This window comes from Lottia gigantea (genome assembly GCF_000327385.1).
Source record: "Lottia gigantea unplaced genomic scaffold LOTGIsca_45, whole genome shotgun sequence".
NCBI classification, from domain to species: Eukaryota; Metazoa; Mollusca; class Gastropoda; family Lottiidae; genus Lottia; species Lottia gigantea.
The window spans coordinates 195,445-221,892 of NW_008709577.1; the positions used below are offsets into that span (position 1 = coordinate 195,445).

Below are 26,448 nucleotides of genomic sequence, written 5' to 3' on the forward strand. Positions count from 1 at the left end.
ATTATTTTATTCTTTCTTATTTGTATGTGATATATGCATATTACACAAAGTTTCAAAACTGTAAGGGCTTATGTAGCTTTGCAGAAAATATATGTTTATGGAATAAGGTAAAGTTATTCATTATTTTCTATTGATAATAACAAATTCATATTTTACAGTAGCAATTGTTAGTTATTTCTTGTGATATGATAACAAATTCCAAATTGACCAAGTAATAAGTAATTATATGCAAGATCACAAACATTCTGAGAGATTATCCTTGGTTAATCTGCTATAATTACCTTTAATCTGGATCAGATTTTTTTTATTGGGGATTGGAAATAAGTAAGAAATATTTTCCCCGACGTGGGATCTATCTACATTATAATAACACACTTCATTCAGGATGTCTTGAACAAAGGGTGAGTTAAACATATTTCAGTTGGAGAGTGTCAAATTTGATTTTTGGGGAGATAGTCGTGCATTATATATGAATATGTGTACTGAAATGAAACCTTGAAACTTTGAAACTAGTTATATCTTTAGCCTGATAATTCCTCAAGGATCACACCAAATACTTCATTTCATTTTAAAATGTTGTTGAGACTTCTGATAGATGAAAATAGCACCGTGAGGACTAGTATAATAATAATAATAGTAATGGCTTGAACAGATAAGGTTAATGACATTTTTTACTGCACATTAAAAAGATTATGTTGATTCTAAAGCTTTAGAAGTTTAAATTGAAATAATTTGTTTTGTTTACAAGATAATAATCTTATTTTTTGACAAGTTACAGACAGATTCAAGTGGTTTTGTGTGTGTTTTATTTCAAAGTTCTTTTTCTAGATGATTGATTACCATGTTTGTATTTTATTACCTAATGTGACCTCCCTGAATGTCTGTTTATTCAAAGCATACCTCTCTGGGCCTAGCTTGAACCTAAAAATTTTGAAATCAATAAAATAGGTAACTCACCTTTACAAGATGATGTCTTGATATTTTATTTATACATTGAATAATGTCATCAAAGAAAGTTATGTACTAACAAACAGGGGCAATACCATGCAGTGTGCAAGGAGGAAGAAATTGCCTCAACAACAGCATTAGCTTACTCTTTCTCCTTTTCCAACTTATTTAGGATTATTGACATCATGTCATGTCTCTAGCTAACAGAGCTTTGGTTTATTGTTTATCCCAACTACAAGACACCTTTCCATGTCAGAAAAGAGAAAACTTACATAAAAAAATATTGCTTGAATTGAAGTATTTTATTTAATCCAATATTCTGTACCTTATTAGAGGAGTGTTATAATGATACAAATAGTACCAAGTTTCTAGTTTGGTTCAGAAAGAAATAAGAACACTATCAACAAAATGACTTGTTAAGATGAAAGAATTACTGAGTCTTTGTCCATAGTTAGGTAGTGTCCCTCCTGTATTTATTGACTAACTATTAATGTTGACTCTCTCAATCTGCCTTTCAAGTTAAATGGTGAGGGTAAGGATAGAGGTATTTGGTCCAAATCTGTTGGTTGTAAACATTCCTTATTGACTCTCTGAATGTCTTTAAGCAGGATTTCAATGTTGACTATTGTTACTGTTTAAATATCCAGTATGGAACACTGTTGTTAATCATTATATGAACCCACTGTCAAAACGTTCTTTTCTACCTTAACTTTTACACAGAAGGATATGAGTCTAGTTTGGAGACAAAAGAATTCTGTTTACTGCATCAATTTCAGTTTTTGTGCAGTAATCTTTGATTTATTGTATTGTGTTTTGAGGAGTTGTGTTTGTTTATTTGGGTGAGAATATGTGTTCTTTGTCAACTCCTGTGTATTTGGTACATATTAGAAATTTAAAAAGTTTATTGTAAAATTGCTGAAATTGATTTTGACATTTTTAATTTTTTCTGATCTGAGGCTTAAGATCTGTGTACTTGATATGTACTCTTTAACATAATCTTATTGGTTTTATATTTTTATAGGCATTATAAGGAATGAATAGGTATTGTATTTTGTAACTTTTCTCTGGGGTGGGAAATATCTATGCATGATTTTATTCCATATTTTGTAATACTCATGAAGCTGTCTGTAGCTATCTGATGCTTGTAATGTTTGTTTTATGAGGTTGGTTAATTTGGTATTATGGTAGTATGGTATAGAAACATCAGTCTTATAATATATAATATATAATAAATTGATATATATAATCTGATATATAAATATATATCTTAAGTGAGATGAAAGTCCTGTAATAATTCTTGTTATTGTTCAGTTGCTCTATTACTGAAGTTTCCTTGTGTGCAAATTGGTAAGTGACACTGGTAGCTTTCAAAGAGATGCTCTTATACATTTTCAGTGGATAAGACAAATTAAAAAAAAATTATATGGTAAGGTGTATGTTTGCTATTTGGTTTTATGGTTGAAGGAACTTTCAAGGCGTTGATTTTATTTTCAAAATCAGAGGTTGGTTATTTTGATTTGATTTAATGATTTGATGATGTTTGAGTTTCTATTTTTTCATATTTTGGAATTATTATGGTTTATATTGAAGCTGACACTGCAGAGTTGATGGTTAACAGATGCTTCTGGGAAAGGATTGTAAAATAATATCATCCAAGTTGGTTGTCTTACTCAATTTCTGTTTTGTTTTGTTTTGTCTTGTTTTGTTTTTTGTGTCCCTTTCAAGAAATGTGTTATGGGTGGCACTCTGAAATTGTGCAGAGACATTTGATTTTCTCAATTTGATAAGGTCATCAAAGTTGATCCTATGACAAATTCTTTAAACTTCACTTATTTTTTAACGACCTTGAAGTGCATGAACTTATATAAGCTTTGGTGTCTTTTTGAACTAATCACAAGGGTTATGTTGAAAAATATAGAAATGGGAAATTGCTGGAAACAAAATATGTCTTGTGGTCTTTCCAAGTCTGTTTTTAAAGGATAATTTAGTTAATGTTGAACTGGCGTTTGTTGAATGAATCGATTAAGAACATGATTCCATGTGTAGAATTTGGTTTTTATTGTTGAATCAGCTGCACGAAAAATATGATCAAAATGCTTCGATATTTGACAGTCAGGAAATGAATTTAATGTTTTTGTTTGATAATCCAGGTCTGAAATCTGATATTGGATTTTTTTTGTAGATGAAATATTTGTTGTTCAATTTTTGAAAGTTATTCTCCTTCTGTTAAGGTTTAAGATTGGTTAAATTGTGAACATGTAATTATAAATTGTGTCAAAATGGATTATTATGAAACAGAATTAAAAAGTTTTGGAGTGTACTTCCATGGTAAGTGAATACTTTTGTATTTTGAAAAACTCTGAGGCATGCTATCAGAGAAAAGGGCCTTTAATAAAAGCTAAAACTAGTTTTTAGATTTGTCAGAATATCAGACAATCAGATTATCCTTAAGCTATGATTAAGTTAGGATATTTCAATCAACTATGGCTCGTAGAAGCAGCAATAAGAAAGACAATACAGATATTCTGCTTAAAACTCTAAAATGTAGCTGAATAAAATACTGTTTTTATCATATGAAATGTCATCTAAAATACTATTATTTTAAGTAATAAACTTCAAATGTAGATAAAATGTATTTTTTGAAAGAAACAAATTATTGATAGAAGTTTAAGATTTGATTCTCTTCCAAATTTGTGGTTGACTTTGGCAATTATCAAACTTTGTCCTTAATTTTTTAAACCACCTTGCCAGATTCCTATGTAGTTCTTTACATTAACCAAATCTAAGCCTAGTTGATGGAGAAAATGCAAACTTAAGAGCCACATTACTAGAATTTTAGAGACAAGGTGTTTGATATATCATAGTAGTGCCATGTATTAGATCTAACTTGTTACCTGTATCTAACTCAAACTATGTATACATTAAGATTGTATACCTTATTTGGGCACAACTATATTTTAAAGTGAAAATTGATTTTCCTAATCTGACAATATTGGTGATTTTATAATGTTGATTCTTTGGTTGTAAACATCATTGAACGTGATTTTGAAATTTATCTAGAGATAAGCTTATGGTAAAGAGGAAATACATAATGGTGATCTTTTTTAAAAATATTGATGTAAAATGTCAGCGATATAAAGATAAATCCCCTACTATTCCATGTTAATACCTTACACAATACTAGTGATATCCTCACATACAATACAATACACAATCTGTTGGTACTAGTTTATAGAGGGTTTTATGTAGATAAAAATCTAAACTTCATCACCAAGGCTCAAGTCAGTTCTCTCTTCTTTGTTAAGTTGCATGGTATTTTGAATATCGGTATTGGTATATGTATTTGTATCTTTTTACAGTAAGATTTAGTGGGATTATGTTATCACAGTTTTGCTCATTGATATTCCTATTTCTTAGTCATCATTAAGAAGATTCTAAACAGAGCTAGCTAGAAATAAAATATAATCTGACAAGCTTGCCAGCAATATCTTACAATATCTCTTATAAAGATTAAAACAATCTCCCTCATTTCCTTGCTATTTTCATTAAACTCATATCAAAATCAACATATCCAGATTAAATTCAATATCCTTAACTTCCCTTTGTTAGAAATTTACATTAAACTACCATCTTTATGTGTCTGGACTCAAATCGGAACAAACTTCAAATCAGGATAACATGAACTCTTTATCAAAGATTTTTACACTTTTGGTCATTTTGTACAAATACACATCATCTTCAAGACATCATAAAATATTTGTTATTAGAAAAGAACGATTTAAACCCAAATAACGAAAAAGAAATTGTGTTATAACATCCTGAGCTCTTCTAAAATCACTCAAATCTAAAAGGGAAAATTGTTTTCAATCTGGCTCTACTCCAGAATGGTCCAACATCTCGTCATTTGAATGAGGTCTAAACTTGGCATCAAGTCATGTTTAAAGCTGAGTTGTAGATTTTATGGTGTGATTGTACTGAATTCTTCCATTTATTTGCTCAGGAAGTTAATGTAGCTCCCGTTGACATTAAACCATTGAAAACTAACAAATGTCAAATTTCTTATTTGCAAATCAATATGTGCAAACTAGAGCACCTCGCAAATTTCACAAAATATTTTTTGTATTATATCGAATATGTGGTTTTCTCGGTTTAAACTTGGCAGTAAGAGAAGAAGATTAACAATGATCAAGTCAGATTTCTGTTCATTTCAGAATTTTATTAATCTTATAATCTGAAAAAAATAAACATTGTGTTTTTGGTGGTAGGCCTATACCTTAGTTTTCATTTTATGTGTAATTTGAGTGAGAAGTTTCTGGAATATTTATGCTATCTGTTCTTAGTGATTTCTCTAGGAGATATATCATGGATTAAAATGTGAAGATGTCTCTCTGTTTTGTTCCACATGTATGAAATATGGATTATGGAAATTTGTTTTGATTCAGAAATGAGATAAACATGTCAAATTAATGACTTTATTTAGTTTCTAGATATCACCTTCCTGATTTATGTCTGGTTATCAAAGTAACATCTTATCTTTTGATCTAGGCTATGATTAATAATTTATTTTGTTTATAGGCAAAAAATAAAAGTAAATAAAACTTTTGCAGCTTTAATATAGTCTTTGAAAATGAAACATTTCACCCCCTCTTCAAAGTTTAAATGTTAAACAATTATTAAGCCTAAATAGACATCGGTGGATACAAAATTCTTAAAAGCAGTGTGAAAATGAAATTTTTGTCAAATTTTTTATTACGATAATTTGGAAATGACAAATAATAAAAATGAATTTAATTCCCAAATTTGGTATAAAGTTTCTTTGAGTCTATGATTTTACTACATAATGATTAAATTCTGCTTGTTTCTGTTATGTTTTAAATATTGACAGTAAAATGATGTAAATTATGAAGAAAATAAAACAAGTAATTGTTAATGGTTGTACAACATTCGGACATAAAGTAACAAAACAATGGACCTCTTGTTTTGACCAATCATTAAATATTGACTTGACCGACTATAACTGGACTAAAACCCATCAGTAAAGTGAATAAGATCATGTCTTTACTCAGTAACAGTGATTCTCAAGGAATTGTTAACACACCTAGTTGTTAGAATGTCTCTCTGTTTGATTTTGGACTCAATAAAATGGTAGATAGTTGATGATGTGGTTTGTCACAATCTTACTCTAGTAACATTCCAACTATTTCTGTCGATAATCTAAACCTTGAACAATTTTGTTTTAAGCCAACTCCTGTTTTTAACCCAAAATCTTCTCCATGAAAGACTTGTTTCAAACAAACAATTGAAATGTTATTGTGACATTATTTTGCAGTTTTGTGGTTAAAATAATTAAAAACTTGCGAAAATGAGTTAAAATCTTACATCTCAAAGTTTGAAAAACACAACCTCAAACAACACAGATTTTGTCATTTATTTAACACAACACCTTCCATCTTCCTTAACACAAATACAAAACATGTTCCCATCCCATGCAAATTTACATGTACATCAACAGCACACCATGTAACAAATAAATAATGACATTTCTAAAAATAATATACTACAGTTTACTCATCAAAGAAGACCACGTGCTTATCCTTTCAAGAGTGAAAATTGAATTAAATTCATTTCCAAAATTCTTTTTATGTGTTAGGGCTATATTTTATATGTGTTATAATTTTATCTTTTCAGATCCTAATGACAAAGTTGAATCAGCCCATGACTCTAGTTCTGGCATCGCATCAGATGTGGCATCATACTACCCTCAAACCAATATGTCCACCTTTAAAGGGGATGCAACAGGATCGGACAAGACCTCTGAAGATTCTGGTCGAAAAAGTGTGTCTTGGGCGAGTAATCTTGACTCCCCAAGATCATCCAATCACTATGTTCAGATGCACATCTCAAAACAACGACAATCTCCTTCCTCACCTCTTTCCTACAAACATAAACAATCCATGTATAACACAAGTTGGTATTCAGACTCACATGTTGATAAATTAGAACAAAAACTTAGTGCTTTAAAACTTCCTCCTGAAAATGGTAAAATAACAACTCACACGAAAGGAAAACTTCCAAAACCTTCCTCATTTGATCATCTTCCTGATGATGTGGTTTTGAAAATATTTTCTTATCTTCCCAGTGATCATTTGTGCCGCTGTTCACGTGTGAGTAGACGTTGGTACGAGTTTGTTTGGGAGCCATTTTTATGGACTAAAATTGTGATAAATAACAGTGTTATAGACATTGATAAAGCTATTAAGATATTAACAAAAAGACTAAGTTATAATACTCCCTATGTTTGTGTTATACTAGAAAGAGTCAATCTGAACGGTTGTGAAATGTTAACAGATAAAGGTCTCTACACTATTGCCAAGCGATGTCCAGAACTACGTCATTTACAACTACAAGGCTGTCATAATATCAGTAACATGGCTGTATTTGAACTGGTGTCCAATTGTGTTAATCTTGAACATCTTGATTTATCAGGTAAATATTCGTCAAAATTTTCAGTTTTTATTCTACATTATTTACTGGGCTCTGATCTCTTTACCCAAGCATCATCCATCTCCTTGAATTTGTTTAACTGCTATGAGCAGATCATCACTTATGAAATTTCAATGGTTGTTGAACTAACCAATATTCAAATTAATCAAATTCTCTTCTTTTATACTTGCATGTAATGTTTACCTACTATGCATGATTTGATTGAAGTTTCCCTGCATCAATGATTTATCATTATTGACTTTATTTGTTTTAGACTGGTTTAATAGACATGTTTGGGTAGCATATAGCCTATTTCTATGTTTTAAATGTTTGTTTTCTATATTATTGCATGTTGAAGGTAAAACTAAAGTCATATGTGATTGATACCTTGTGAAATATCAATGTAAACAGCAAGAAAGAAAATGTTTCCAAGATTCGTGTTGCTTTGTTTCCTAGAGTAACATGAAGACTATATTTTTGCCTTCAATGTCTGATTACCTTTTTATTCTTTCTAATCTTTCAATCTTCATTTCATCCTTTTAATTAATCCATAACCACTAACACTGATTTTGGAGCTCAAGTAACAATGACAATCTGGTGTCAAAGGTAACATTTGTAGTAACACTGACAATCAGTCAAAGTTTACATTTCTTTTCTCAAACGTCACATAATGTCCTGGTGTCAGAAATAACTATCAACTTCTTGTGCCAAGGTAACATTGGCAATAAGCTGTGGAAGGAATTATTGACAATTTGGAGTCTTGTCAAATTGTGGAAACACCTTGGATGTTTCACTATAATAGGTAACGTTTGTATCCTACGAAGCAAAATTGCTGTTCAAGGGTGAGTACTAAGAGAAGCTGATGTGGTGAACACTACCAATTCAATTGTGTTTTCAACTTGTGGTAACTTACTGATCCAAACTTCAGATGTTTTCAGAATGTTTGGGGCTAAGGTTTTGTAACAGCTTAATGAATGTAAGTCTTGTCTAATTTCTACTTTCATTAGTGCTCTGGTTTTTTTTGTTTCTTTATTTGTGTGTTATCCTTCATTCTGGTGTCTGTCTTTGTGGTGTATTGGAATATAGCAACATATCACTTCTTTCTTTACCTAAAGCTTAACATTAACCCTTTATTTCCTACTGATATACATTCCTAATCTCTGCATCTTCCTTACTTTTCTTTATTAGCTTAATGCTTTAATGTAGAAAATTGGTATCACATCAAATATTTGCAGTTGTGACTTTCTTTTTATTTTTTTTACTTTCTTTCTAGGTTGTCCGTCTGTTACGTGTATAAGTTTATTAGATGGTGGATTATCCCATGGTGCACCTAGACATCAACAACAGATCTATCTTCGCTATTTAGATATGACAGATTGTTTTGCACTAGATGATGATGGATTAGGAGTCATTGCTATGCATTGTTCACAATTACAATTTTTATATCTACGAAGATGTGTTCAACTCACTGATGAATCTATGCAATATCTAGCGAATTATTGTAGTACTTTACGTGAACTAAGTGTAAGTGACTGCCGAAATATTACAGACTTGGGTTTACGAGACCTCTCGAAATTAGGAGATAATTTGCGTTATCTCAGTGTTGCTAAATGTGACCGCATGTCAGATGTTGGTGTTCGTTATTTAGCTAAATTCTGTTCTAAATTACGCTATTTAAATGTGAGAGGATGTGAAGGGGTATCAGATGAATCTTTGGAACTACTTTCTGCCAGTTGTCCGAGACTACGATCATTAGATGTAGGAAAATGTGATATTTCTGATCAAGGTTTAGTAGTGCTATCTCAGAACTGTCCTCAATTACGAAAATTGAGTTTGAAAGCCTGTGATTCTATAACAGACAAAGGTGTTGTTCAGCTAGCGTATTATTGTCGAGGACTACAACAATTAAATATACAGGACTGCAATATATCAGTGGAAGGTTATAAAAGAGTAAAGCGGTACTGTAGACGGTGTATCATTGAACATACTAATCCAGCTTTTTATTAATTCTGTTTTAATCTAATATTACATTCTGAAAATCTCCATGGCAACAGTTTCTGAAATTGAATTTTATCCTGTTCTTAGACTTTTATAAACTTTTATTAATGTGTTCATGCACAAGGAATGACATAAAATAAGCTATGCAAATTTACTGTTAAAATGAATTATTTGATGTTTTGGCGCAATCTATTTTTATCAAGAAAACTACCTATAAGAATATGTCTTGCAGGATCACTGTGCCGTCAAGGATGATATTTCTTATCTGTCTTATATGAACCTGCCTAGTGATATTGTTTTATTATTTGTGTATGTTGTAAACTAATTATATGTCCATTGTTATATTAGTGTATTTTACATCCAATTAGAACCAATATCGTTATGAATATAGAAAAAAGCTAATCTATTTGTGTGTGATTTTAATGATTCATGATTATGTCAGCTTTTTATGGAACAACCTGGTGTCAAATTGTCTAGAGCTATTCCAGATTCAGTAACTAATTTTCTATACTGCCCTTTTGCATGGTTTCATCTCTCCCCTTCCAGGCAATTGTTCAATTTCAATTGGTCACTCTCTAACTGTTATTTCAGTGCTACAGTATCCTCACTGTCAGAAATCACATACAATTAATCCACTTTTGTGTATGTTCCATGCCTTTGCATTCCTTAGAACTATTTAGAGCTTACAACAGTATTCTCAAGTTAAATGTTGCAAAGCTACTAGTTGCTTATCCCAAGAAATGCCTGAGTCAGGACAGCTTGCAATTCAACCATCTTATCAGATCAGACAATTAGCATCAGTACAGGTTCACATGGGCGAATTTAACGAATAGATATAAATCCTTACGGCAAATTCTTCCGTGTAATCACAGCTTTTACAGGGAGGTTGATAGACATTAAATCATAAACTGTCAGACATTGCTTCAAACTTCCACCATAAAGGCTAGCGCACACGAGAGCTCCTAGCTGAGCAAAATTTCCTTCGTGTCTCTCAGCTCAGCTCAGCTCATAGCTCTCTTGTGCGCAGAGTTTACTTAAGGTTTTTTTCATTCGAGGCATTAAGGAAATTATCTGTCGTGTGTGCAGGGGAAACCGACGAAAGCTGCGAGCTGAGCTAGGAGACACAAATGAAATTTTGCTCAGCTGGGAGCTCTTGTGTGCTCTAGCCTTTACACACCATCTAATTTTCACATAACCAATATAATATTGATCTGTGATCAAAGTCAGTGCTTTGGTCTCTAAGCACCTTACACAGTTATAAAATCAAAGGGCTTCAAAATGTTAAACTTTCCATTCTAGTAGATTTTGCATATCTTCAGCACATTACTAATATAAAATATCATGCAAAGAGTTGTTACTACACCCTGGGTTATTAAAGGGAGGTAACAACATAATAAATTTGATAAATTCAATGAAACTAGGGATATGGTGAGTTTACAAAATGGTGTTTATTATCAAATATTAGTTCAGCCCATTCACACAAAATAATACAATGGATGCTAATATGACTTATCTCAGTCAGGTCATCTAAACTTCAACTCTTACAATATAAGCTCATACTTGTAGCATTGTAAATTGTAGGCTAGACAGAATTGGCTGAACTGGAAAATGCTTGCTAGTTAACCCTTACTGGTTGATTTATTTACATGATAACAGAAGAGGTAAAACAATATAACTCATAATAAAACACTAATTTATAGATAAGAGGCATTTTAATGCTAAAAATTGTAAAGTGATACAAATTATTGATTTGTTACTATAGCAACAAGGCAGAATTGACAACACAACCATAGATTTATGAGTATAATAGAATAATCATAGAGATATAATAATTCAGTCAAAATAAAAAAAACTGCTACAAATCTTTCATAATAACATAGAGATATTCATTTATTTCTTATTGACTAGTGACCTGGAATTTCTTTCAGAGAACATATAAAAGGGTACTTCAAACTTAGGTTTATCTAAAAAAAAAAAAAAGGCTTTTTTGTTCATATCAGATGTAATGATTTACCAAACCAAGAAGAAATTCTAACAAAATCACACAAAAGAAGGGGAAAATAGCTCAGCATGCATCATTTTAATTTCTACTTGTCTTGTCATGAGTTTTTGGCAAATATGATTAAAAAAATATATAAAAAAAAAGATCAATAATTTTAGCATATAAAAACCAATAAAGGAACAACATCAATTTGGTAGTAAAAAGAATGTAAAAGTAAAGGTGGATAGATGTGGTTATGCTAAAAATCTAGAATATATGAGAAGCAACAAGTTATTATAGCTCAGAAAAATATTGACTCAATACACAAACAGTCAACTTGCATTTGATATTAGCATACTCAGGCCTGGCTTTCCATTCTACCTCAAATTATACAATGTATTAATGTCCATGTCTATGTTTTAAATTCACCACTGATGTGCACAAATATAAAACATTTGTAGACATTTACTATCAATATTGTTCAAATTTACATAGAGAATAATGTATCAAAGGACATTCAAGATATTTATTATATTTATCAGAAAGGAAGAAAGAAGTATATTTTACAAGGATAACAACCTCGGTTCACAGTTAAGGATCCTTTCTACTAGCTGGTCCTTGGCCAAACCTCTTGGCATTGATCTTTCCCGGATTATCCGTACCCATTTACAGTTGGGTCGACTGGAATTATGAGTGAAGATGATTCATGTAGTAACTCTAAACATAGGCTTTATCAGCTTATAGAGCTCAATCGGGTGAATTTGAGCACTATCAGGTAGTAAAGAAAATATTGAGACAAAGAGTTGTATCAGAGTGAGAGGAGTATTATTCACCAATTCCATAGCACTTGTTGATATCTTGGGAACACTTTGATTCTTATTCAGTTTATCATGTAAAAGTCAAAATGTTTCCAATAGACCTTATTCACTGGTCGGCCATATTGAATCCAGAATGTTGTATCACTGCAGTAAAATTGCCACCTTGAAATCTTTTAAGCCTCCAATCCCACCAACTCAAAACTAAGCATATTTTACATCATTTTACATTCAGAATTGATTAAGCTATATAGTGATACTTTTAGATGAATTTTTATCTTCACACATTTCTGAGTTTTAAGCCCATTTTCTTGCTGTTAATCAGGTGTTCAGTGACGTCACATAGGCTTTTCATTTTTATGATGACGCCATCTTATCAATGGATGGAGCTATTTCTGTTATAAACTCAGTTTCAGTGTCTCAAAACAAGGTGTGAATAAACCTATTAAAGCCAAATTCCTTGAAAAATAAAAATTAGGAAAACTCTGATTCCTGCAAAGTTTGAAAGCTAAAACAAGCCTCAAACTTAACATCTACTACAAAAAATTACATTGATTAAACATTGGAACACACATGATACATATACACTTAAAACTCACATTAAAGTAATTTGAATCAGTGTCTGAGTCAAATAAAAACATATTTACATATTATTTGGACAATACACAATAAAAACATTACAAATATCAATAGTATTGGATTCAAAGGTAAGGCTGATATTACAATACACATATCTATAATTGTAATTCATACAATGATTCAATATCCCAATTTGAGTGAGAGACTGGAAATCAAACGTGATGGATTTAACACATTAAATTTTTTTAGTTTTTATGATAAGATCTTACAAGCTTTTTTTTATTCAGAAACAAATATGTGCTATGGAATTGTTTCAGTGAATTTCATTACTATGCTCATATGCCACATGTGGGTATTTAAACCAATAAGGATTTTGATAGCTAAAGACAAGCTTGTGTTATTTAATCAACCCTCGCGGTAAGTCAACTTCTTATTTATTATGAATATCATTTATCCACCTTACATTGTATTGAAAGATTTTTAACCAAAGATAAGCTCTGCTTAAAAATTCAGCAAAAGAAAACATGATTGCTATTATTTTCTGTTATGAGGAACAATTGTTTCAATCCAAAGATTACATTTTTCTACTATTCACAACTAGATTTTGAGCAGATTGTAAATTATAATCAAGGATCTATTATGTCATTATAAAATGTTTTTAAGTAGATTCAGGGATGGTTAAAACAGATTCATCTAAAATAACGACATCATATGGAGCACAATGGGGTAAATCTAACTTTAAACACAACCATCCATAAAATCCTTTCTCAAAATCAAACACTTCACGAAGCCATGACTTGTATCTCCAGGAAACCTGAACAATGCATGAATAAAATGCAATGCCAATAGCACATAACCCAACTGTAAATGGAAAAGTTAAAACTAGAATCGGACACACTGTTATTTTATGCCATATTGTCCGTTCTTCACTAAAATACAAATATATATTATAAAGGGTGATCACTCCCATATAAAATGCCATACCAAGGGACATTACCCATGCAATAGGAATAAAAATCACAGAAAATAAAACTATGTGTGGACCCTGATTCAGACCACAACCACATTTGTCTTTTTTGTCTTTGGAGGCTAGACGTTTCAATTCATGATCTGATAAATCAAGTTGAACATCAACTGTTTCTCCAGTCTGGTAGCCCTGGGTGACTGTTCCAGGAACTGTGATCAACTGACCATTTTTGGTTTCTATTGATGAAGGTTTCTTTGCAAGTGGCTTTGTTAGTTCGATCCACTCTTTATCAGCAGCCATTATATTATATTATCAGTGGTCACACTTGTAAACATCCTTTCCCCATCGCGTCTGTAAAAAACATTAACAAATTTCAAATTAGGCTAAGCAAATTACATAATTGTTGAATCAAAGACCACAGGAAAACGGAACTCATATTATAAATTGTTGGTATAAAACATATTTGTCAAGCAATAACCATCCAATCACTAGGTAAATAAAATCAGCTGTTAGAACCAAAACAAAAAGTAACTTTGCAGTTTGTGTTAACTCAAACTGGATTATAGTGGATAGGGAACTTCTTAAGAAGTCAACTCATTACACAACATGACATTAACTGTTAATATTTCTGAGCAGTAGCATATTGTTATCAATGAGACAATTACTACTGCGATTCCATTACCAAGAGATATGTGTCATGATTGTCGATTTTCTCCTTGAACATTTCATGACACTGTAAAAATATGATGATGACTGTTTCAGTGTTTCTTTGTTCTTGATGTTATATTAATATTGATAAATTGTAGGGTGCATGGTGTCACGGTGTGTAAATTTACATCCTCACCTTATGATCTTGAATCCATTTTTGTTTTTTTGTGCATTTTGATGATAAACCCAGAAATACTAAAAAAAAAATAGAAATGTCAACCTAACATAGTCTTGATTTTCTAGTTTCTTACTTGAGTTCCTTGAAAGCTATATGTTATCTTGTGTGACAACAAAGACTACTTTAGGATCTAAGCGGCAACAAGTGCTTTCACTTTCACTTCCGTCAAAAAGATCGCTTCAGCGTTATAAAAGTATGAGTCATCGTCTGGGAGTTCAATAGTGATCCTAGACTAATCAATCACAACAAGTTAAACTTATGACATAAAGATTGAATTAACCCCAACACTACTGGCACAAACCAATCTCCAATATGAAAGAAATTTAATCCGATTGATTATTTCGATATTGTGTCACGTGACTACATATCATGTGACTTTACTTCCATAACATTATTTTGATGAGTGAAGCTGTCACCGGCTGTTTTCATTGAGCAATTGAAATTTTGCTCATTTTGCAATATTCTCTAAACAGCATATTTTATCAACATTTGTTTCGAAGGTAAGTATTATCGGTAATAGTAGGCTATATTATTTTATGGTTGAAATTTGACAAGATTACAAGGTCATGTAGATCTAGGTTTTTGTACATTGACTGATTGACATTATTTATTGTAACAACCAACTATTAATTACTATAGCTGCTATTATAATAGGCTTGGTGGTGGTACGGCTTCCAGTGGTTTCCCCCCTTTTCAATTTCCACCCTAGTGGTTTTCCCCCAGTGGTTTCCTCCTCTATAAATACAGTACTCATCTCCATTCAATAAAAATGCTAAATTTTTCTCCCTTACGTTTGGGTTCTATAGAGCCTTCACCGGCTCAATAGATTTAACAATGTAAAAATCATTATTAATGAAATGTTGAAATACTTTGAGCCAATTGAGATGAGGTACCAAATCAAGTTTAAACTGTCATGATATTGAGCAAGAGTAGGCAACAAGTAGGATCAAAAAAAGAATAATATTTAATTGTAAGTAAGCGAAATAAATGGATGTGAGAGGGCTATACAAAGTCTACGTCAATTCTTAGACTTGAATAGGAAGAAGCTGGGTAATCATAGCCATTTTCCAGTTGACAGCTAGATTTAAAAAATCTAAGCAATATGTCAATAAATACCTGATTGTATTGTATGCATAATGCAATACAAAGTTAGTATGTGTATCCAAACATTAGATTCTGATTCAAATGACAAATTTTTCTACAAGATGGGTGGTAGACCAAGTTTGACAGTGGTAGACAGCGGATCAGAAAAGTGTCAGATTTATTGATGTCCCATGGCAATTTATACTCTTTTGAAGCAGATCATATGATTTTTTGGCACAATTTGTTACCAGCATCCAGACACTGCAGCATTACTGGCAAAAGTGTGTAAACCTTAAAGGAAACTGTGACAACTTGATATGAATGTTTCACAGTTAAACTTAGATCTTTTCAGCTATTCCTCATTTATGGATCTATAAGTAAGTACTCAGCTCAAAGAAATCTTGATTCCCATATATTTTTCTGAAATTTTGCTATTGAAATTAATTATTTTTAAGAGAATAAGGTTGTATATATAGTAAAATGTAAGATCTGTTTCAATGAATTATATACTAATTGTATTGTCTGAGACAAGTTTATGTAGAAATAATGATAATATTTAATATCATAGTTTTGTTAACTGATATTTCCCTATATCTGAATTTTCTTAGGCTACTGATGTACAATGATGTATCTACCGGGTATGACAGCTCTTTGTAAAGGACTGTTAATGTAAATTCAAAGGACACTGAAGAGTGCGGGATATGTCAATTTTTGTTAAATCATATTGCTGTAGCCTAAAAGACTTAGTGTTTCCGGTACGATTGAAGGAACAGATGTTGAATGAGCTCCTTTGAGACCTACAAACTAATCTTCCTAAATATCGATTGATATATTGACAAATATTATAGAACTGCTAGACCCAACCCATTTTAACCCTATTAAATATAAAACAATTCATTCTCTGTAACTAGTTTAAATATTGACCGATGTTTGTCTCATATGCATGAATATAAATGATTTATTAAGTAATGATTGATATCTTAAAAATCTCAAATAATTTGAGCCACTTCAGAGAAAACACTTTATTTTTTAAAGAGAAGAGAAAGAAAATCTAAGTCATGTTAATATTCTGAACCAGAAGCCATTTTGATGAGCTAAATATCAGTAGTACCCAATAAAAAAGTTTTCTGATTATTAAATATATGCTAATTAGTGCCAGTATGATATATCTGTGAATTTGAAGACACTTCTATAGGGCATGTTAGGATATGCATATTGTATCAAATGGTTGTTCATCAGGCATACCAGACAAAATACACACATATTACTTGACAGCATCCAAGTGCAGAAGAAATCCAAGACAATTAATACATTACTAGTCATATTTTTTATCTTTTATAAACAGTAAGTTGTAAAGAATTACTAAAAGGATTTTGTGAAGAGGTTTTCTAAATTTTTTATATGTATCAGGGGACACTGATAACATCAGATTGTGCTTATTTCAAATTTCAATCAAATGTGTGTGGTTCCTACAATTCCATAAAGAGTGTTTGATGATGTCACTTATAGTAAAATATATTTTATCACATAAGGCCCTTGCGATTAGTGACATCATCAAACAATTAGTTTTAGTGGAATTGCAGGAACCACACATGTCTGATTGAAAATTGAAATTGTGCTAATTGATATGTTCCAGATACACAAAAAAAATTTAGAAAACCTTTTTACCATCTCTTTTTAAACTTAATGAAGATAAAACTTGTTATTTGTTGTCTTTTACCATATATTTGGATATGCATCGTATCTTTACATGATTAGCAATACCTAGCACTATGCTAATACATGTAGTAATTTTTCCATTAATGAGATGTACACGGAATCTGACAAAAAAAGTCAATTTGAAGATGTGGTTAGAGAATTTGGGCTGTCATTTAACAAATACATATATGGTTGATTTGCTTTCAAAGTAGAGTCATATTCTAACTGTCATTGATCCTGTAAAATCACAAACAGTGGTATAGACAAATTACTTCCACTTATCTTTTAAGCCAATGAAATGATTTGTGCCAGCAGAGAGATATGAATAAGAACAGCAGCAGTCAAGGGGGTTAGTCTGATGACTCATACACCAATGTAATTATGCGAGTGTCAGTTGAAGATGGAAGTCTTGTCATATAGATTTAGTTATATAATCATTGTGAATTTCATGCTGACGAATTGTATTTTCCCAGACTTAACAAGTGGTTTAAAGTGAACATATGTTTAAATAGGTTCTGTGGTTGATTATAAGAGATTGAATTTGTACTGTGATTAAGTTAAGCTTGAAAAGGAATATAAGAAGGATAAAAGGAAAATCTAATGTAATAATGTAGTGATTTTAAATTTGTTTCTTTTGATCTGTTCAAAGATCAGTATACTTATACTTCCACAAGTGAGACTGTTTTCGTTAAAATCCATAATATGAAATTCACAAGATTTGAAATTTTATCATATATTTGTATAACTTTGGAAATCTGGCTATTTGATATGAAATTTAGTTGATTTAGTAATTGTTGAAAACTAAAGATCCAGATTTCTTAATCAGTGCAATAATTATGGTCAAATATGACTCTCAATTTGCTGTTTGCAAACTTACTTTGGTTTAACTTTCTTTAAATTTTTTTAAATATTGATAAAATTTGTTAAGAATATGTGTATTTTGTTCAGTTTTGAAATTGATGATTGTAGCCATAAATAGTAGATTTTTCATATGATTTTGGTACAACCATGATATGTTTGTGTACACATTAAGTTATGGCACTAGTTTGAACTCAAGAAAGCTTTAAGCTGCTACTTGTAATAATGTCACAGACTGTTAGTAATACCTAGTTGGATTGATCAAATGACTACTGTCTACCAGGTACAAGTCAGCAAACTTTACATGCTTAGTACATGAGTATCATTGCACTTGAATGTGCTTACTCTTCCAGAACACTAGTTACAGCCTAACTTTATTCATACCAAGTTTTTATTTCTCTAGTATTAGTAACAAAGGTTAGTGATTCTCATTGTAATTGTTTTCAATGTGCAACAGTGATTTTGAATAAGCATCATTTTTAAATGACTTAAGTATTGAAATGCTTTGTATTTTGCATGTTATCATGAAAATCAAGGTGAAGAATGTAGCTGCTGTTATAATGGTTTCTTTAATAGCTTCATTCTGGCTTAAATTCTGCAGGACATTTTGTATCATTCCTTGCCTTTTAGTTTTGATTTGATTTGAAAATAACAAGCAATATTAAGTGGAAAAAAAGGGAAGTTATTAAATCTTAACTTCTTTCATAAGTTTCTGGACATATCCACTTCATAAAAATGTCTATAGGATTGGTGTGCTGAAGATATTGATCTGTAGATCTAAAAACATCCAATTAAGCGTGAAAACATGTTTATTATAAATTCTGTCTGTAGTCTAAAATATAATCTAGTTATTGAATAATGTTATATTGTGTTTTATTTATGAAGGCAGTTATGGATTTCTAGAATTTTTTTATGGCTTAAGTTTTCTATATTACACAGGTTTAGACAGATTTCAGATTTTTTAAAAACAACAAAAATGATTTTGTTCATTGTAGGATTCATGATGTCATCCAACACATAATAACACACAAGAAACATAAGAAAAGATGATCTTAGCATTTATGGATGAACTGTACTTTTATAAGAGTTAGAAATAGTTTTGAATCAGGGTGTGTTCAGGTGCTATTTCATGAGAAAGACCTTGGTGACATTATGATTAAATATTAAATCTGGATTTCTTTTATACAGATGTAACCATTTTCATGTATTTATTTTTAAATCTATGTCCATAACTATGTCTGTGATATTTTAGTCTTCTCTCATGCTGTGTCATATTCATTACCAAACTCTATTTTCTATTTAAGGATGTAGACGTGGGAACAAGAAGGAAGAAGTAGAAAATTAAGGTAAGTTATTTTGAAGTTTTTAACTAGACAATACCAGGAAGCTTTGAAGCTTTAAAAAGAACAGTTGCTGAATAGACACTATCATCAAACACTTTACTATTGTCAATGTTGGCCCAAATCTTACTTTTTTCAACTTGTGGATCTAAGTCGTTTTTCCACTATCCAATCTTGTTTGGTCAACTAATCTGTGAATAATAGGTAAATTGTCAGACTGAGTTTGTGTTTCAAACAATAAAAATTCTTTCACATCTTGCTTAATAATATGATGCCCATATTCGGGTGCATAACAGTAGGACATGAGAATCTTCTTCATCTCATTAATAGAAAGAGAATTACTAGTTCCATGAAGTATAGCTTATGACCATTTAACATTCCTATCTAAATAAGCTTAGACATTTCCTTCTTTCATTTTCTTTGAATATTGATTCAGAATAAGATTTATGTCTATTTTTATTTAAACTTAATTTAGAGTAAAACATGTAGGTGTTAGATAAAACTGTGTAAATTATTGATTTGATATTGTATGTATTGGAAATTGTTGAATTATTCAACCTAGTCAAGTCTTAACATTACTATACAAGTATTATAGTAGCACTCTACAGACATTATATATTTCTTTGATTTGTTTAAATGACTTTTTATATCATTCTATATTTTCAATAAGTTTTGAAATTAATTGTTACTTGTAGGTATGTCATTTTTCAAAAATAGTTAGGATATATAAGCATAAAGTTCAAATATACTAGATATTGAAAATTTTCTATAAAGCTGTTTTGCTATTTTCTGAAATCATATTATCACGAATGCAGGCTGTGGTACAGGCAGATTGAAGCCAGAGAAAGTAAAACATACCTAGAGATAAACTTAAATAAATACCTGTTCAGAATCACTTTAATTTAGGCCGTGAAGAGGGGCTCTAATTTTGAAACACCCAATTTATCCTATATATCAATATTAACTGTGTTTCCACTGAGGGAAATAGCCAGCTTTAAACAAGCTTTTGTGTGTTTCCATAAGGCAAATTGCCAAACTAGTTCAGGTTGAGAACCGAAAACTTCTCTTTTTGGCGTTCGTCAATTCAGCCAAATGAAAGCTAGCTTAAAGCCAGCTTTCACTTTACTCAGTGGAAAGGCAAAAAGCCAGCTTTATCTCGATTCGGCAATAGGGGGCATACCCATCTTTCGGGACTATTGCATTTCTTGCTGGTCTAACAGTAGTCTTGTACATTGCGAGTTGTCAATATTGTCTGACTTTGATCGAGGCTAAAATCATTCGGGAACCATTAAAATTCCGTGCAAACGCAACACGTTTCGCAATAAAGCTGGCTTTAAGCTATTTTTTTAATTCTGGTGATTATTGTCATTCTTTAAGTGTTTGAAGTAAAACAAAGCTGCCAATGTTTGGTTGCATGGCAATCTATCTTCTCCTTTAATGTGTATGTATATTTTAGAATATTTTCATTGTTTTGTACTCCGATCAATTAAATACAATATTATTTTACGCTCAATATAGTGAAAGGATAAAAAGTCAATGTGTGATCATAACAATAATAACAGATATTGTTATTTCGTTATCATAGCAATAATTAAAAGACAAGGTCATTTGTGATACAAGGTCATTTTGTGATCCAAGGTCATTTTGTGATCCAATGTAATAATAAAAGACACGGTTATTTTGTGATCCAATGTAATAATAAAAGACACGGTTATTTTGTGATCCAATGTAATAATATGAGACACGGTTATTTTGTGATCCAATGTAATAATAAAAGACACGGTTATTTTGTGATCCAATGTAATAATACGAGACACATTTATTTTGTGATCCAATGTAATAATAAAAGACACGGTTACTTTGTGATCCAATGTAATAATACGAGACACAGTTATTTTGTGATCCAATGTAATAATACAAGACACAGTTTTTTTGTGATCCAATGTAATAATACGAGACACAGTTATTTTGTGATCCAATGTAATAATAAAAGACATGGTTATTTTGTGATCAAATGTAATAGTAAAAGACATGGTTATTTTGTGATCCAATGTAATAATAAAAGACACGGTTATTTTGTGATCCAATGTATTAATACGAGACACAGTTATTTTGTGATCCAATGTAATAATAAAAGACACTGTTATTTTGTGATCCAATGTAATAATACAATACACAGTTATTTTGTGATTCAATGTAATAATAAAAGACATAGTTATTTTGTGATCAAATGTAATAGTAAAAGACATGGTTATTTTGTGATCCAATGTAATAATACGAGACATGGTTATTTTGTGATCCAATGTTATAATACGAGACACAGTTATTTTGTGATCCAATGTAATAATAAAAGACATGGTTATTTTGTGATCAAATGTAATAGTAAAAGACATGGTTATTTTGTGATCCAATGTAATAATAAAAGACACGGTTATTTTGTGATCCAATGTAATAATAAAAGACACGGTTATTTTGTGATCCAATGTAATAATAAAAGACACGGTTATTTTGTGATCCATAACAATAATAAAAAACCAGGTCAGAACAGGTCATATATAATATGGTAAATAAAGGTCATTTTACAATCTATATATAGATTATGGTTATTTTGTACCTAATGTATTGTAAATAAAATATAAGGTAATAAAAGGACATATGTCAGATTAAAACTGTTAGAATTGATATGGAATAATTACCTTATAATATCTGTGATTATTGACATTTGTTTTTAGTTTATTTGAAATATAATCTAACATTCAATAAAAAGTTTATTACAAGTCATATTATGTTGGTTATTTACACAGTCAATATTGTTGACCTAAATCTATATGTTGAAATCTCCAATATATAATTCGTTGCTTGCACCTCAAATCGTCATTCATTGCACTTGTTAGAGTACTTGACACTGTTTACTCAAAAGAATTTTTTTCAACATTCATGGTGTTTTTAAAAGAAGTATGGATTCTTGATTATTAGACAATCAATAGAATTTAAAATTTTCACAGTCAAACAATTTTTAGCAAAATAATACATTTGAGACTTTCGTGTTAAGATGTGCAAATATCAGCAAGATCAAGTTCTGATCAGACATGACTGGCAAATAAATATTTCTGATAATCAGCTCTTGAAAGAAAAGGGTATTACACACACGAACACACACATCCATATTGTTTTATTATATTATAATCCTGTAAAAACACATGTCTGTTCTCCTGAAACTTGATATGTGATGATATTATTTATATATTGTAGAGATATGGAGAGTGTTTTAGGAAGATTACGTCAGTCTACTAATAGAATCCGTAAAACATCATTAGGTGGTACTGTCAGTAATGTCACTAAAGATGAAATTATTGAAACCATTGAAAAGTTCGAACCTCGTAAGTATCTGTTAAAGAAAGTTATGTATGTTTCATATTGAGATTTTCACTCGGCGTGTTATTTGTTTTTTTGCTAATGGTTCTAAATCATAATATTATATTCAAATATTTAATGATGCTAACTATAGTCATACATAGCTACCATTGTGCCAAACAAAGTATCTAGCTATGAGCATCAATGTTAAGATAAGCTGTTGTCCAGAGAAGAGAGAAACTGCTTTTAGGAAACTAGAAAAGTGTTTTCATTGGTATGAGATCGCTTTATAACATTTATAACATGTATTTTTATCAATTAATTTGCTCTGCTATTTTGTATAAAAAAATTCCTAAACTTGAAATCAATTGTTGCTTGTTGCCATCCTGTCACATATAAACTTGCATTTGAACACATTATTGTGATTGATGGTGAAGTAGACCATCTTAAATTATTTTTTTTAATTTAGAGAAACAAGAACCTGCATGTATTCATTATCACAAAATAATACATTTGAAATCTTCATTGATTGTTTGCATAAAAATCAGAGTTACTTCCTTTGGGACAATGTTCTCGTTAAGTGAATTGAATTTGACCTGCTGTTGATTGAACAAGTAATGCCAGTAAACCTACATCAATAGAAATATTTGAATATTCATAACTTCCCAGTCATCTATTGATAGGCGTACTAGTTTCATTAACTTTCTGTCTGATAGAAATGTCTGAGGAATTGAAAACAATTTAAAGTTACAGGAACTAAACATCTCATAAATCTTATTGAGAAAATTGGAATACAAATCAAGTTTGATTCAAGCCAAATTTTTATAACAATATGAACTTGCTGGTACATTATTGATTTGTTGATTTGAATTGATATTAATATTATTTTTCGAGAAATCTGATGTATTATGTCTTCTGTGATTTGAAAGCTTTTTGTGCACTTCCAGAATTTAAAAACTAAAAGACTTTTTTTGACAAATTATGATGAAAATTGGTGAAATAGTAAGTTTCTTTATCATCAAAGGATGGACCATATCAAATCTAAAAAAAATCAAAATATATATGATAAATCTTTGTAAAAAAGGTGAACCCAATGTTACCTAAATTAACAATCAATCTTATTTTTCAGCTCCCACACCTGAATCTGATAATAATAATATAAAGAGAGAAAATAGTCAAGAAAATGGCAGTCCAAATTCTGAATCTTCTAGTGCTAGTCATGCTCACTCTTACAGGTGAGTTGAATAGCTATTTTATATGATTTCAGTTTTGTTTACAATGAATATAACAACTAAACTTTATTATCCATCTGTTTTGTCTAAAAGAGGTGAAAAGTTAAGGTGACCTACAGAGGCAGGAGAAGTTTGCAGTTAGCTGAAGGCACAAAAATCTCTTATGGCCTGTGATATTGTGAATTCACCTCAATAATTATTGAACTTGCTTAGATTATACTTTTTTTTTTCAATGGCTCACAATTGTTATTTCAGCTCAGAATGGGAAAGATTATTTACAAGAAGTAATTATTATAAGAAATTACGAGACCAGGCCATGGATGGAAATTTACGATCCAGTAGATTTCGCTCTGTTTGTTGGAAGGTAAATATCATTTATTAAAGTTTTCTTGATGAATACAGTAGAAATGACGGCTAGCTGGATGATTTATGCCTTTTTCATTTTGGGAAATAGAAATCAGTTTTATTGTCACTGGATATAAGGAATCTGACATGTTTCCGATCCCTGTCTGTACTGTTTTTTATACTGGTAAGTGGTAACCATCTTGCAGATTGATAGGTTCACAAGTTGGTCTGATACCAGAACAATAATAACACTAGTTGCAGTTCTTATGTCTATAATTCATTAAATGAGTACTTGATGGTTGCAAAAGTTTTTTTCGATTAGGTAGATAAATCCCTCTTAGGCTTAGAACTTTACAGCCAACCCTCTTATATTAAGATATATTTGAAGTCATATGTTGTATTGAATTTATAATGAAGCTTGACATTGAAATGTATATAAAATGAAAGTAGGTTATAGATTAAATGTCATGTTATATTTGATATATGCAAATCAATTTACTTATACTACACTATGACTGGATTAATAGTGTTACTAAGTTTCAACTAGATTCTATTAGTATTTGTAAAATAAGATCAAAACAAATTGTATTTTGTATTTTTGATGTTAAGGTTCTGATTTAAGAAATCTTGATAAATCAACTATATCTATCATGTATTATAAAATAATATTATTTGTACCATAGCCTACGTCAAAATTTTAAACTACCGGGTAGGTCAATTTTTATACGCCCACATGCAAATGTGGACGTATCTTGCCGTCGCCCGTCTGTCCGTCGGTCCGTCCACATTTGTTGTATGCACGATAGAGGCTACGGTTTTTATCTGATCTTGATGAAACCTGGTTTGCTTGTATCTATTGATAAGATCTCAGTCAAGTTCGAAATTGATAATAATCGGATGAACGGTTTCAGAGTTATTGCCCTTGATATAGTAAAAACGCGTTATATTTGGCTTGTATGCACGATAGGGGCTGCAATTTTTATCTAATCTTGATGAAACTTAGAATGCATGTATATAGTGATGAGATATCGGTCAAGTTTGAATCAGATGAATGGTTTTGGAGCTATTGCCCTTGATTTTGTAAAAACCCTAAAAATTTGGCTTAAAGTCATCATACTGGGTGCAGTTTTTATCTGATCTCGATGAAACTTGGTATGCATGTATATATGGACAAGACCTCAGTCAAGTTGAAATTTTGAGTTATTGCCCTTGAATTAATTCAATGCGTTTAATTTGGCTTGTTGGTCTGATAGAGACTACATTTTGATACGATCTTAATGAAACTAGGTATGAGATCTCTGTAAAGCTTGAAATTAGTAAAAATAGGATGATAGGTTTCACATATTAAACCACTACAGACTTTGTTACTTTGTTATCATTTCTGACAGCTGGTAGTGGGTGTATGTTACCTTGCCTGTCAAGCTATCTTTATCAAAATCTTTCAAAAAAAAATTTATACTTAAAATCAGATTATTTTGATATCAAGGCAATTTGATTATTTTTCAGTTATTTTTAAAAGTATTACCTGATGATAAAGAGAAATGGATAGAATCAAGTCAAATGTGGAGACAACAATATGAGGACTTGAAAAATAAGGTTTGTAGTGTTGAGAGATTTACATACCTTTTTCATCTATTGTCACCATATCCAAATAATATAGGTAATTGTGTGTTTGAAACACATAAAGAGAGATATATAATTTGATAACCCCAAAGATATCTTTATAAAAAGCTGAATTTGAATTAAATATATTTTTTAGAAATATTAAATTTGTGTTCTCTCTATGAAGGTTTAAATAGTTCAGTGTATTTATAGAGTTGAAAGAAATCCCAACATCAGAAAATTAGTTATATCACAAGTTAGCTATTTAAATGACCTTTA

General features: G+C 30.8%; 4 protein-coding genes across 4 annotated transcripts in view; 2 read left to right on the forward strand and 2 right to left on the reverse strand.

The window, feature by feature from the left end:
* Positions 1-6,719: 6,719 nt before the first annotated feature.
* LOTGIDRAFT_164359 (hypothetical protein) lies at positions 6,720-9,438 on the forward strand (the record flags this gene model as incomplete). Its single annotated transcript, XM_009060891.1, has 3 exons — positions 6,720-6,783; positions 7,012-7,434; positions 8,705-9,438. The coding sequence occupies 3 exons, from the start codon at positions 6,720-6,722 to the stop codon at positions 9,436-9,438; spliced, it is 1,221 nt and encodes a 406-aa protein (XP_009059139.1).
* Positions 9,439-13,489: 4,051 nt separating this feature from the next.
* LOTGIDRAFT_85259 (hypothetical protein) lies at positions 13,490-13,999 on the reverse strand (the record flags this gene model as incomplete). The annotated part of the gene is made up of 1 exon (XM_009060868.1): positions 13,490-13,999. A coding segment is annotated over one exon (510 nt), but the record flags the coding sequence as incomplete, so codon positions are not given.
* A 7,736-nt stretch (positions 14,000-21,735) lies between these two features.
* LOTGIDRAFT_101741 (hypothetical protein) lies at positions 21,736-22,143 on the reverse strand (the record flags this gene model as incomplete). Its single annotated transcript, XM_009060892.1, has 1 exon — positions 21,736-22,143. A coding segment is annotated over one exon (408 nt), but the record flags the coding sequence as incomplete, so codon positions are not given.
* A 2,311-nt stretch (positions 22,144-24,454) lies between these two features.
* LOTGIDRAFT_123794 (hypothetical protein) overlaps positions 24,455-26,448 on the forward strand; it is a gene marked incomplete at both ends in the record, with an annotated part of 8,427 nt that continues 6,433 nt past the window's right edge. The window contains 2 exons of the mRNA XM_009060893.1: positions 24,455-24,586; positions 26,074-26,235. Coding sequence (XP_009059141.1) covers positions 24,455-24,586; positions 26,074-26,235 — 294 coding nt within the window. The remainder of the gene's footprint in view (positions 24,587-26,073; positions 26,236-26,448) is intronic.